Source organism: Tupaia chinensis, unplaced genomic scaffold (genome assembly GCF_000334495.1).
Source record: "Tupaia chinensis unplaced genomic scaffold, TupChi_1.0 Scaffold144276_1, whole genome shotgun sequence".
Classification (NCBI taxonomy): domain Eukaryota; kingdom Metazoa; phylum Chordata; class Mammalia; order Scandentia; family Tupaiidae; genus Tupaia; species Tupaia belangeri.
Genome location: NW_006204133.1, coordinates 1,023,405 through 1,034,615, shown reverse-complemented (window position 1 = coordinate 1,034,615; position 11,211 = coordinate 1,023,405). Strand labels below are relative to the sequence as shown.

The window sequence follows — 11,211 nt, the reverse complement described above, 5'->3', positions numbered from 1 at the left end:
CACAGCGCCCGCAGTGTAAAAACCCCCAAAAAAAAAAAAAAAAAAAAAAAAACAGAAACCCTTAAAACAAATGAAAAAAAATAAACCAACCAAACAAAAAACAAACCTTTTGGCTAAGGGTAGAAAATAGGATGACATTAAACAACTTACTGCTAACACGAGGTGAAAAGTTGAAGGCCAAGCCATGACTTGCTAAGGTAGACACATTTCAGCTACAAAGCTATGGGGCTCTGTGTCTAGTGCAGTATTCTTTTTTTTTTTTTAGAGAGGGATTTTTTGTTATAGGGCACATGCACTCACCAGAGAGACAGCAAGTGAGAAATCATTCCCCGGGGGGGGGGGGAATGACCATGCCACAATCCTTTCTTCTCCATTCTTCTCTCGGGATTTTGGGCATGCATGCACATGTGCCCGGCATGAGTTTTAAGCCAGTGTCTGGAACTCAAACCATGGGAGTCCAGCGACATAACCATTACTCCATGTGCTGGTCCCTCTAACGCAGTATTTTTTAATCTGGCTGTACATCAGAGTCTTCCATGGTACTTAAAAAAAAAAAATACATCATCCTCCATTCCACTGTAGACCCACTGACTCGCACTCTGACTGAGGGACCTGCATGGTGTGCAGTTGAAATGCTGTCCCAGGGGTCCCGAGGCCCAGCTTCCCTCCAGCTGTTACAGGGTGATCCAGTGCCACACCGGCCTTGGAGAGAGTGAGGCCAGGTGGCTAAGGGTTGCTGTCCTAAGCAGGCTCTTTAAAATTGCAACATAAACGTCTGTGGGGGTATTGACGGTGGTAAATGAGGCAAGTCCGGGAGGCATTAGAGTTCCCCAGCACATTCCTAATCCCTCCATAAATGTTCAGTGAAATCAGGAGCTTTCTCTCAGAAGCCCTCTTCTATGAACTGCTTGATCACTTGCCCACGGTTCCCTTGCAAAGTGATCGCTGTGTAAGAGTAATTTTATGGCAGTTTAATCATCTGAGGATGATTTCATTCCTTTCTCCATCCCGTGTGTATCCTGCCAGCGGCTGAAGAGAACAGCCGGGCAGACACTGTGAGGCTACCGCAGGCGTTAGCTGGGTTCAGACCCGCCTATCTTTTTCCAGCTCCTTGAAAATGCCAGCTCTGGGCCTCGGATGCCCCCAGATCTTTTGGCGGGCCTCTTCTAATTATGTGGGTCTCGGCCTAGGTGTCGCATCCTTAGGGAAAGTTTCCCTTATTCACCTCTGTCATATGACCTATTTGATTTTCGTCATAGCATTTAACACTCCTTGAAGTATATTTTCTTCACATGAGAGAGAGAGAGGGGCAGTCCCAGCAGCATCTTCGTGCCGCCATCCTGCCCCCAGCCCTGTAACCAGCCAGGGTCATGAGTGTGCCCATGCGTGCAAACCTGGAGCTTCCCATATGGCCTCAGGCATCGCATAGCAAACAACCCTGCTGCCTGCGCCACTGTGGGTAGGCCTATGAAATTTTTATGTATTTAATTTTTATTCATTTGTTTAGAATTATTTTATTTTATTATTATCATTTTTAATTTGACTGAAAAGAGAGAGAGAGGGAAAGTGAGAAAGCAAGCTGCCAGGTCTGAGGCTCGAACTGCAGTTGGCCATGTGAGAGTCCAGTGCCTTAACCACCATGCCACCTACTGGCCTTTGTTCAGAGGGTATTTGTGCTCACCAGAGAGAGACAGAGAGGAAAAGAGGGAGAAAACTTCCCCTCATAGAGTGTGGTCATGCCACCATCCCTTCTCCATTTCTCTATGCTGTTGGGATTTGGGGCACACATGCGCACATGTCCAGTGTGTTTTTGAAGCCTCCAGTGCTGGGTTTTGAACTGTGTGGTCTGCCATGTGGGATCTGGCTCCCTTAACCACTAGGCCACAAGCCCTGAAATTGTTTTACTTGTTTATAGTTGGTCTCCTCCATTCCGATGTCAGCTCCACGCACAAAGCAGTCTGTCTCATTGGCAGCCAGACCCTCTGCATCTGGAGCAATGGCTGGCTTTAAGAGGTGCTCGCTGAGTCTTATAGGAATGAATGCTTTGGGCTGTGCGCCTCCACATGCTCTTCCCTGAGGGTGGACTGAGCGGAGCTGTGCAGGTATCTGTTCTTGCTAGTATCTTAGAACTGTGGTAGTTTTCTGGAGCAAAGCTAAGTACCCTGAGACTGACGATTCTTTAAATCTGTCATGCCGCAGCGCTCCCACGGAACTGCTTCCCTGTGTATGTGTGGCGGTTAGAATGACAACAGTTATCTGGAAATATATGTCCATGAGGCTTAATTAGAGGGTGTCTGATCTCTGTGGATTACAGTTAATTTTATAGTCTCTGGTGGTGGGATTTCAGTGTTCTGGGCACGGTACCCTGAGACCTGGGCAGGAAGGGTATCTTTGGAAGAAGTGACTTCAGCCTCTTATCTTTCCTGTCTCCCCCCTAGCTGTGGAAATACAGTAGTCTGGGTAAAAGCTCGTGGCCTGAGCATCCGACTCCCAGAGCCCAGTGGGGCCTGGCAGGGCAGTGCGCTGCTGTGTGTTTGATGAAGCTCCTCCTTCAGGACCTCCCATGGTTAGAGAGGCCTGCCTGTGTGCCTCTGAGAACCCGATGCCAGTAACAGATCCCCTCCCTCAGAAAAATGTACAAGTGCCCGTGTTTCGCATATCCTTTTGAGGGATGCAGGGACTTGCCGCATACCCTCCTGGACTGTAACGTCCGTCAGGGGATTAGGTTGCCTTGTTCGTCCCTCAGCTGGGCCCTAGCACTTCCACAGCCGTTTCTTTCTGACTTGGTCTCCTGTGTTCTGTGCCCTCTCTCTTCTGTAACAACCTGTTGGACCCTCGCAGGCCCAGAAGCGGCGGTACTCTCCAGGAGTCCAGGTACTCAGTTCTTGACCCCACATGGCCATTCCTCTGCCCACGTGTTCATCGGCATCCGTGCTGTTGAGAGTCCATGTGGCTGTTGTCTCAGGAGTCCCCGTTCTCTGGTCTTGACTGCATCTCACCTTGCATGTGACCGTCTAGGACAGCGGGGAGCTTACTGAAGGAGTGGCATGCCTCTGTTACCCTCTCCTCTCATCACCCTGCCCCTGCACTGCCTTGGCACCAGGCTTGTTCTGGAATGGTTATTTCATCATTTCTAAGGGAGAATTTCGGTTGGTCAGGAGAGCTTCTGAGTAGATGGGAAAAGAATTGAGTTATGGGGAAACTTTCCATTTTCTTCTTTGGAAGAACCTTATTCTCTTGGCATTGGGAAAAAATTATACAGAAATGGATTTAATGGGCCAGAAAGTCTTTTTTTTTTTTTTTAAGTTTATTGATTTTATTGATTTATGTCACACACATACACATACACACAGAGGGATAGGTATTCCCAATAGGTTTCCCATGCCTCGATCCATGCTCAATCTCAGCCAACCTGGCATGCTCAGGGAGGTGTTGGGGTGTCAACCAAGGACCTTTGCCATGTGTGTCCAGTCTCATTACTGCTGCCCCACTGCCTGGCCCCTGGTAAGTTTTTGATTAGGAGTAGTCAGCGAGGCTGGAGAAGCCCAACCTGCAGCTGGCCTGGCAGTGCTCTCTGGGTCCTGATCCATTTCACATCACACCTCTCAGGGATTTTCTACTTTGAAAGGAGCTATTCTAAATGGAAAGGTTCCCCTGCTCAGGCACGCTGGTATTTTCAGAATACCTGCTGTGTGCAAACTGCCCCTGTGGGGGTGGGGGCGGGCTGAAGTGGAGACACCACTTCATTAATAATGGACTTTTTTTCCTCCAAGAAGCATTGGAGAGATAGGTGTATGTACGTGGAAAGGAAGCCGCTGGTATTGGGCCAGATGCTGATCAGTGGGGGAATGCGAGTCAGACTCCAGCGTCTCACAGGGCCATGGCAGGCCTGCTCCAGATCAGAGCAAGGAGAGTCACTGAGAGCGGAGGTCGTCGTGTGCTCCCTGGCCCCCCTCCTGAGTGACCGTTGGGGTGCGGGTTCTTGGCAGCTGCTCCTGATGAGAGCAGTCGTCTGGCCTGCTGTGCGGCTCGCCTTCTATGTGCACAGTCCCTGCTGCTGCAGGTGCAGGGCAGGCTTCCCAAGAGCACTTCCTCACTGTCTGCCTCTCCCTTCCTGCTTCCCAGAGGGTGTTCCCCTACATCTCGGCCATGGTGAACAACGGCTCCCTCAGCTACGATCATGAGCGGGATGGGCGGCCCACAGAGCTGGGAGGCTGCACGGCCATCGTCCGCAATCTCCACTACGACACTTTCCTTGTGATTCGCTACGTCAAGAGGCACCTGACGGTGAGTTCCTGTCCCGGACCAGTTGGCAGTGTGGCTCCTGCTCCTGCTCCCATGGCCTAAGCATCTTTGATCTTTTTTGTAAATGCCAGATAATGATGGACATCGATGGCAAGCACGAGTGGAGGGACTGCATCGAGGTGCCCGGGGTCCGTCTGCCCCGGGGCTACTACTTCGGCACCTCCTCCATCACTGGGGACCTCTCAGGTACGGCCACTGGTGCCCTGTTTGCCCTGAGGCCTCCTCTCAGTACCCAGGCCTTGACGAAAGTGCCGAGAGCTTTTCATCCTGCATTCCTGTCTCATAGAAACCCACGCCCAGAGGCCAGCATTTGTTTGGTGTTTGGTGTGGTGGTTGAGGCACTGGATTCCCGCCTGGGTGACTACAGTTCGAGTCCAGGCCTACAGCTTGAAAATCACTCTGGGTGTATGTACGTGCATGCCTAAAATCCCAAGAGGAGAATGGAGGGGAAGAAATTTTAGCATGGCCATTCCTCCTGGGGGCGAGAGGGTGATTTCTTCTTTTCCCTCGCTGTCTCTCTGGCGAACACTCAAATCCTAGGCAAAAAAAAGTCTTTTTTTTTTTTAAAGAATTATCTTATTTTATTTTGCCAGAGAGGGATAGAGCGAGAGAGAAAGAGAGAAAGGGAAAGCTTCCCTGCGTTGTGTGAGGGTGCACGCGTGTGCAGGCCTTGCTGCAGGAAGCTACAGCGCCACTGGGTCACCTCTCACTGTGCTGGAAGGTTTTACATATGGCATAGGATTTTATTTTTTTCAATTTGCCAGAGGGCATTTGCTCTCACAGAGAGGGAGAGAGAAGTTGAGGAAGCACCCTCTATAGGGATGATCACCGGGTAATCTCCTCTCCATTCCTTTTTCCTTTTAGGATTTTGGGCATACATGCATAGGTGTTCAGGATATTCCTTTTTTTTGAAGAGGTTTTTTGCTATAGGGCGCGTGCGCTCGCCAGACAGACAGAGAAAGACACAGAGACAGAAAGCGAGAAATCACCCCCCAGGGGGAATGGTCACGTCGCAATCCCCTCTCCCCTCTCCTCTCGGGATCCTGGGCACGCACGCACACGCGCCCGGCGTGAGCCTCAAGCCACCGGGTCCAGGACGCGAACTGCGGTCGACCACGTGGAAGTCCAGTGACATAGCCATTACGCTAACTGCTGGTTCCCCAGGATATTTCTCAAGCTGCTGGGTCCAAGACTCAAACTGTGTGGTCAGCCATGTGGGATCCAGTGTCTTAACCACCATGCCCACAGGCTGGCCCTAATTCTTGTATGTCTAAGTGTTTTAATTATACAGGTAATACCTACTTATTGATAAAAACTTAAATACAGAAGAATATAGCATATGCCTTGTTCCCCATCCTTATTTTTAGATGGAATAATAGGGAGGGTTCAATTATTATTTTTTTAATTTTATTTATTTATTCATTCATTTTAACTTTGACCAGAGAGAGACCCAGAGAGAGAAAGAGGGAAAGTGAGAAAGCCCTACCAGGTCCGGGCCTCGAACCATGCGTGGCCAGCCATGTGGGAGCATCCAGTGCCTTAACTACCACAGCACCTGCTAGCCCCTTTAAATTTAACCAGAGAGGAAGGGAGAAAGAGAGAAAGTGAGAAAATAAGCCACCAGGTCCAGGACTTGAACCACAGTCAGCCATGTGGGAGTCTGGCATCCTTAACCACCATGCCACCTGCTGACCCCAAAGATACCTCTTTTTTGTTTTTGCTATAGGGCGCGTGTGCTCACCAGAAAGACAGAGAGAAACAGAGAGACAGAAAGCGAGAAATCACCCCCCATGGGGGATGTCCATGCCGCAATCCCTTCTCCTTCATTCTTCTCTCGGGATCTCGGGCATGCGCGCACACGTATCCAGTGTTAGTTTAAGCCACTGGGTCTGGGACTCAAACCAGTTGCCTACATGGGAGTCCAGTGACATAACCATTACACTAACTGGTCCCAAGATATTGCTTTTTGAGATGGCTTGAGTAGTCCTTCCTCCCTTCTGTAGATAATCATGACATCATTTCCCTGAAGTTGTTCGAGCTGACGGTAGAGAGAACCCCAGAAGAGGAGAAGCTGCATCGAGATGTGTTCTTGCCCTCGGTGGACAACATGAAGCTGCCCGAGAGTGAGCAGGGGATGCTGGGAGATGGCCTTGTGCTTGGGGAGGAGGTTGCTGGGCTGTGTGAGGCCCAAGCTGACTTGTGCCTGCAGCTTGCAGGGGGGTCTCCTTGCTGCGTTCTTCTCTGAAGAGCCCAGTGCCCACGCACCACCTTCCCACTTGTCTTCCTGCTGCACGTGGACACTGAGGCACCTAGGAGGGAGTGTGTGGGCTCCAGGTCCCCAGATCGGTGTCGTGAACGGGGCTAGTCAGCCTGTTGGCCCGTCCTCCCGTTGGGAAGCTCCGTCTCTGACTTGCTTCTCTCTTGCTTCCTCAGTGACAGCCCCACTGCCACCACTGAGTGGCCTGGCCCTCTTCCTCATCGTCTTCTTCTCTCTGGTATTCTCCGTGTTTGCCATTGTCATTGGCATCATACTCTACAACAAATGGCAGGAACAGAGCCGAAAGCGCTTCTACTGAGCCCTCCTGTGGCCACCACCCGTACAACCATCCCCCGTGACGTCTGGGGCGAGCAGGTGCCAGCCTGAGCACGCAGCTTGGTGGGCCTCCTCCAGCCTCCAGCAGCTGGTCAGGGACAGCGGAGCTTCAAATGCAGGGACTCCACGTCCCCACGGCCACCCATGGGACATTAACTCTGGTCCAGGAGCCGCCCACCCAGGGCGATGCCTCTGTGTGTGCCTTTTCCTGCACCCCGCACGGGCGTGAAGAGGCATGCGAGAGCCCTTCTCTGGCAGTGCCAGCCTCAGAGCAAGACTAGCCTGCTGCCTGGTTTGGACTCAGAGGGCCCTCATTCTTCTTTCTTAAATCTACAAAGAGTAGAAAACGGATAATGCCTCATACCATCGGCCATGCCGTCACTGGCTTTCGCTTTTTACCCGAACCTCTGTCCGCCCACCTGAGGGACTTTGTTTTGAAATGTGGGTGAAGCCTCTTCTCTGCCTCACCGTCCCCCACCCCTCCATCACTGTCCTTGCCGCGTGTTGTCTGAGCAGAAAGGACACTGTGTCGCCTGGGCCTGCAGAGCAAACAGGTTCCACTGGCCCTTGCTGGGTGGCCCTAGGGACAGCCCTCCTGCCCTGCACACCACCCCAGGCTCTGTTCGCCACCGTGAGTCTTGGCGTGTCTGTGGCCTTTCTGTCAGGGCCTTCAGGCCCCCAGTCAGGCTTGGCGGAAAATCAGTGCGCACATTCAAGAGGGGCTTGGACGACTTCACGAATTTGCAGGGTTAGCTGCAGCTCCAGGCTGGTCCCCTGAAGCAACCTTTGCCATGGGGTCTGACATGGAGATGTTTTGTGACCTGCTGGACCTGCTTAGGTGCATGTTTGGTGTTTGTTGTGATTTTTGGAATCCCACTTGGAATGCTGCAAGCATAAGGAAGCGTTCTTATAACCTGGGTTTGGATACTCCCCAAAGAGGAAACCTGTGTCTTTTTCTTAGCAGCAAAGCAATGGCTGCCGTTGCCATGTTGCAAGTCTGGGAGCCACAGACCCTCCTCACCTGTGCCTGGAAGAGTTCGTCACCACCGGGCGGCACAGCCTCCGTGCTGTGCTCGTCAGCCCTCACTCCACTGCCTTATCTGATGGGTCCCGTGCTGCCCACCGGTCTGCTCTGTGATTACGCTGGCTGCAGGCTGAGAGTCTCCCTGGACGGCTGGAACTCTGAGCTCTGTAGTGTAAAGGAAATTCTTAAAATAGCTGATGGAACCAAACTTGAGCTTCTGACTCAGTGTCCTTCCTTCCAGGGGTGGGTTTAGGGCAAGATCAGGCCTTTATCCTGAGCCTCAAGCCCGTCGACCCTTGCTCCGCCCTGGAACGCCCTCATCTCAGCGCAGGGAGGAGGGTCACCATGGCTGCTCGTCCATCTCCATCTTCTCAGGCCTTTGATCTGTCCACATGCTTCCCTGAGTACCACGGGCTGCACTGCGGTCCTCAGGTGGGATGAAGGCGCAGCAGGGCCAGAGTGAATCCCAGCACCTCCCTGCGTGGCAGAGTAGCTCCAGGCTGCCGGAGAACAGACCGAACTAGAGCCTGGCTTAGAACCAGGGAGAACTGAGAAAGGCAATGTCTCTCCTGTCCTTTTAAGTTTAAGGGGAGACACTGGGTGGGCTTGTAGCTCTTTTTTTCACCTTGAAGCGCTTTATTTATTTATTTTAAGGTTTTGCCATAGGGCACATGTGCTTGCTGGTGAGAGAGAGACAGTGAGAGGGAAAGTGAGAAATCACCCTCCTCAGGGGTATGGCCATACCGGTCCCTTCTCCATTCTCCTAGGACTTTGGGCACACACACACATGTGCCTGGAGTGATTTTCAAGTGTCTGGGTCCAGAGCTCGAATCTTGGTTGGCCATGTGGCACCTTAGCCACCATGCCACCTGTTGGCCCCCACTTTGAAGTATTTGCTTATTTATTTTGAGAGGTTTTTGCTATAGGGTGCATGCGCTTGCCAGAAAGACAGAGACAGACAGAGACAGTGAGAAATCACCCCCCAGGGGGGATGGCCATGCCGCAATCCCTTCTCCATTCTACTCTCGGGATCTTGGGCACGCATGCACACGCACCCGGCATGAGTTTTAGCCACTGGGTCTGGGATTTGAACTGTAGTGGACTACATGGGAGTCCAGCGACATAGCCATTATACCAGGTGCTGGTCCCACTTTGAAGTTTTTTTCTTTAGCCTTTCTCAGCCTCTCAGATTACAAGATGGCTCTGTTACGGAACGTGTTTATTTCAGTGGGAAACTGCAGCTCTGCTGTCCTTGTCGGAAGGGCTTTCTGAACAGCGTAGCCAGGGTGCCCCTCACCCCTCGCCCCTCACATGTGTCCTAGAGACGGAAACAAGGAACCGGTGGGCAGTCCAAGGGTGGAGCTGGTCTAGGCAGGGGAAGGCGGGCATGCAGCACGTGAGTTAGTCCCGCGGGGCTGGAAGTTCTGGAACAATCACTCAGATGATTCTTGTGCTCCGGGAGGAGTTCAGCTGTTGGTGTGTTGTAGACTTTAGGTTCGGATCCTGGGTGGTGAGGATGGTGGAACTGTCATTGCTGGTGTTGAGTGACGTGATGAGATTGACTATGCTGATGGGAGGATTCAGCCGAAGTTCAGGCTTGACCCAGGTCATGGCCAAGTAGTGCTAGAGAGAGTGGAGAACAGTCAGCCTAGCCAGCAGTCTGAGGGCACGCTCCTCAGTCACCCCAACAGCCGCCGTGCCCTTGTCCCAGTCCCCACAGCTGCCACTCACCGGGGCTGAATAGATGAAATTGAACAGCATAAGCCCTATAGTCGCTATGGCCGAGAGGAGGATGATTTGGAAGCGGTAGCGTTTCCAGAAAACGTGGCAGAAATATCGAATAGGTGACCGGAGCCACATGAGAGAGGTGTAGATGCGGCTGTCCGTGTGCAGGAGAGATGGCATGATGAGGGCGGGGGGCCTTCAGGTCAGCCGATCACAACCGAGAGCCTGCCTGCCCTGCTGGGGCTGCGTCACCCCGTCCCGGGAGCCCACTGGCCACCACCCCAGCCGAACTGGAGAAAGACAATGGCACCCATGCCCCGCTGGCTCTTACGGGGGAGGTTGGAGGGTAGGGTATTGGTTGGGTTCTGACTGGCCTCGCCCGGCTGGCTTGATGGAGGCTTCCTTCTCGGACAGAATCTCCAGGGTCATCTTCACCTTGCCCTGGGGACACCACAGGGGAATTCAGACGGCAGCACCTCTCCCCGAGAGCCAGGCGGGAAAGGGTTTAGCTCAGGGCCCCGGAAGCCGGCCAGTGCCAGGCTCCGTGGTGTAACCGTCCTATCCAGAGACACCTTCCCCAGCTCCTACCGACAGGCGCCATTTGCCACCGTCTGAGGCCTGGCAAGGCCACCAGCCAGTTACAGTCCTCTTCGTAAAGAGGGAGAAGTGCTTGTGTCGCAGGAAGTGGCGCCACTTGGGGTCGGCCTCCATCATCTTGATGGTGCACTGCTTGGCGTGGCGGGCCGGCAACGGCATATCGGACAAATCCAGCTCCAGGACCCCTGTGAGCCCAGAGAGATGCCATAGCAAGGAGGAGCGCCCTGCCCTGCTCCCAAGCCTGTGCCAGGGTCTCACCTATGAAGTCATCAGGGGAGAAGACGTCATTGTCCCAGACCTGGATGATGAGCCGCGCTGGGAACTTCATCGAGGTGGGGTCCAAGCTCCAGATGTAATCCTGGAGGAGGGTGTGAGCTCACGTGACCTGCTGTCTCCTCGCGGTTCCCTGGGACACCCTGGCAGCCTGCCACCCAGGGATGGACCCAGAAAGGAAGGGGTTCCACTGAGGACACTGTTCTGGCATGTCTTGTGGGCCCCCGGAGGGAGGGGCTGGAGGGGAACTCCGGCCCGTCACCTTCTGGCTCTGGACGCACACGCGCTCCGCCGCCAGGTAGTCCATGGTGAAGATGAAGCGCCAGTTGAAGTAGGCCTCCCCAGTCACGGAGTGGTAGTGGATGTCCGTCTTCTGCACATCCTTCTCCAGCCCGTAGAGCCACCTGCGGCCAGAGTCTCTTCACCTGGGGTTCATATGTCTTGTCCCCATCCAGGCCTGATCCACAGGCCAGCTGACACCAGGCACAGCGGGCATGTAGAGGTGGCCCCTCGGGACTAGGAGACCAAGCAGGATGACGGCTCTGGAGACCGGAAGGCTGGCTGGGAACCCCTCCTCTCCTCACCCTTTGATGTAGATGTCACTCGTTTTCTCTTTACTCAAGGTGTCACGCATCAGGTCCACGTTGGCGGTTTTCCAGATGACGCAGCGCAGCTCGTACCTGCAGCCACTGTG

At 53.3% G+C, this 11,211-nt stretch overlaps 2 protein-coding genes across 7 annotated transcripts in view; one reads left to right on the top strand and one right to left on the bottom strand.

Moving 5' to 3' along the window:
* Positions 1 to 8,135, top strand: part of LMAN2L (lectin, mannose binding 2 like) — a 35,366-nt gene extending 27,231 nt beyond the window's left edge. For 2 of the 6 annotated variants that reach the window (XM_006166564.3, XM_014583441.2), the window contains 5 exons: positions 2,842 to 2,874; positions 4,126 to 4,287; positions 4,377 to 4,491; positions 6,309 to 6,428; positions 6,739 to 8,135. In XM_006166564.3, the coding sequence (XP_006166626.1) occupies positions 2,842 to 2,874; positions 4,126 to 4,287; positions 4,377 to 4,491; positions 6,309 to 6,428; positions 6,739 to 6,881 (573 nt within the window). In that variant the 3' untranslated portion in view covers positions 6,882 to 8,135. The remainder of the gene's footprint in view (positions 1 to 2,841; positions 2,875 to 4,125; positions 4,288 to 4,376; positions 4,492 to 6,308; positions 6,429 to 6,738) is intronic. The other 4 variants (XM_014583442.2, XM_027767503.1, XM_027767501.1 and 1 more) reach the window with 3 other exon arrangements.
* A 924-nt stretch (positions 8,136 to 9,059) lies between these two features.
* The window catches only part of FER1L5 (fer-1 like family member 5), a 71,411-nt gene continuing 69,259 nt past the window's right edge, over positions 9,060 to 11,211 (bottom strand). Inside the window, exons 47-53 of the mRNA XM_006166563.3 lie at positions 11,102 to 11,197; positions 10,780 to 10,921; positions 10,503 to 10,602; positions 10,236 to 10,429; positions 9,979 to 10,088; positions 9,654 to 9,801; positions 9,060 to 9,545 (exon numbers count right to left, since the gene is read on the bottom strand). Coding sequence (XP_006166625.1) covers positions 9,360 to 9,545; positions 9,654 to 9,801; positions 9,979 to 10,088; positions 10,236 to 10,429; positions 10,503 to 10,602; positions 10,780 to 10,921; positions 11,102 to 11,197 — 976 coding nt within the window. The 3' untranslated portion in view covers positions 9,060 to 9,359. The remainder of the gene's footprint in view (positions 9,546 to 9,653; positions 9,802 to 9,978; positions 10,089 to 10,235; positions 10,430 to 10,502; positions 10,603 to 10,779; positions 10,922 to 11,101; positions 11,198 to 11,211) is intronic.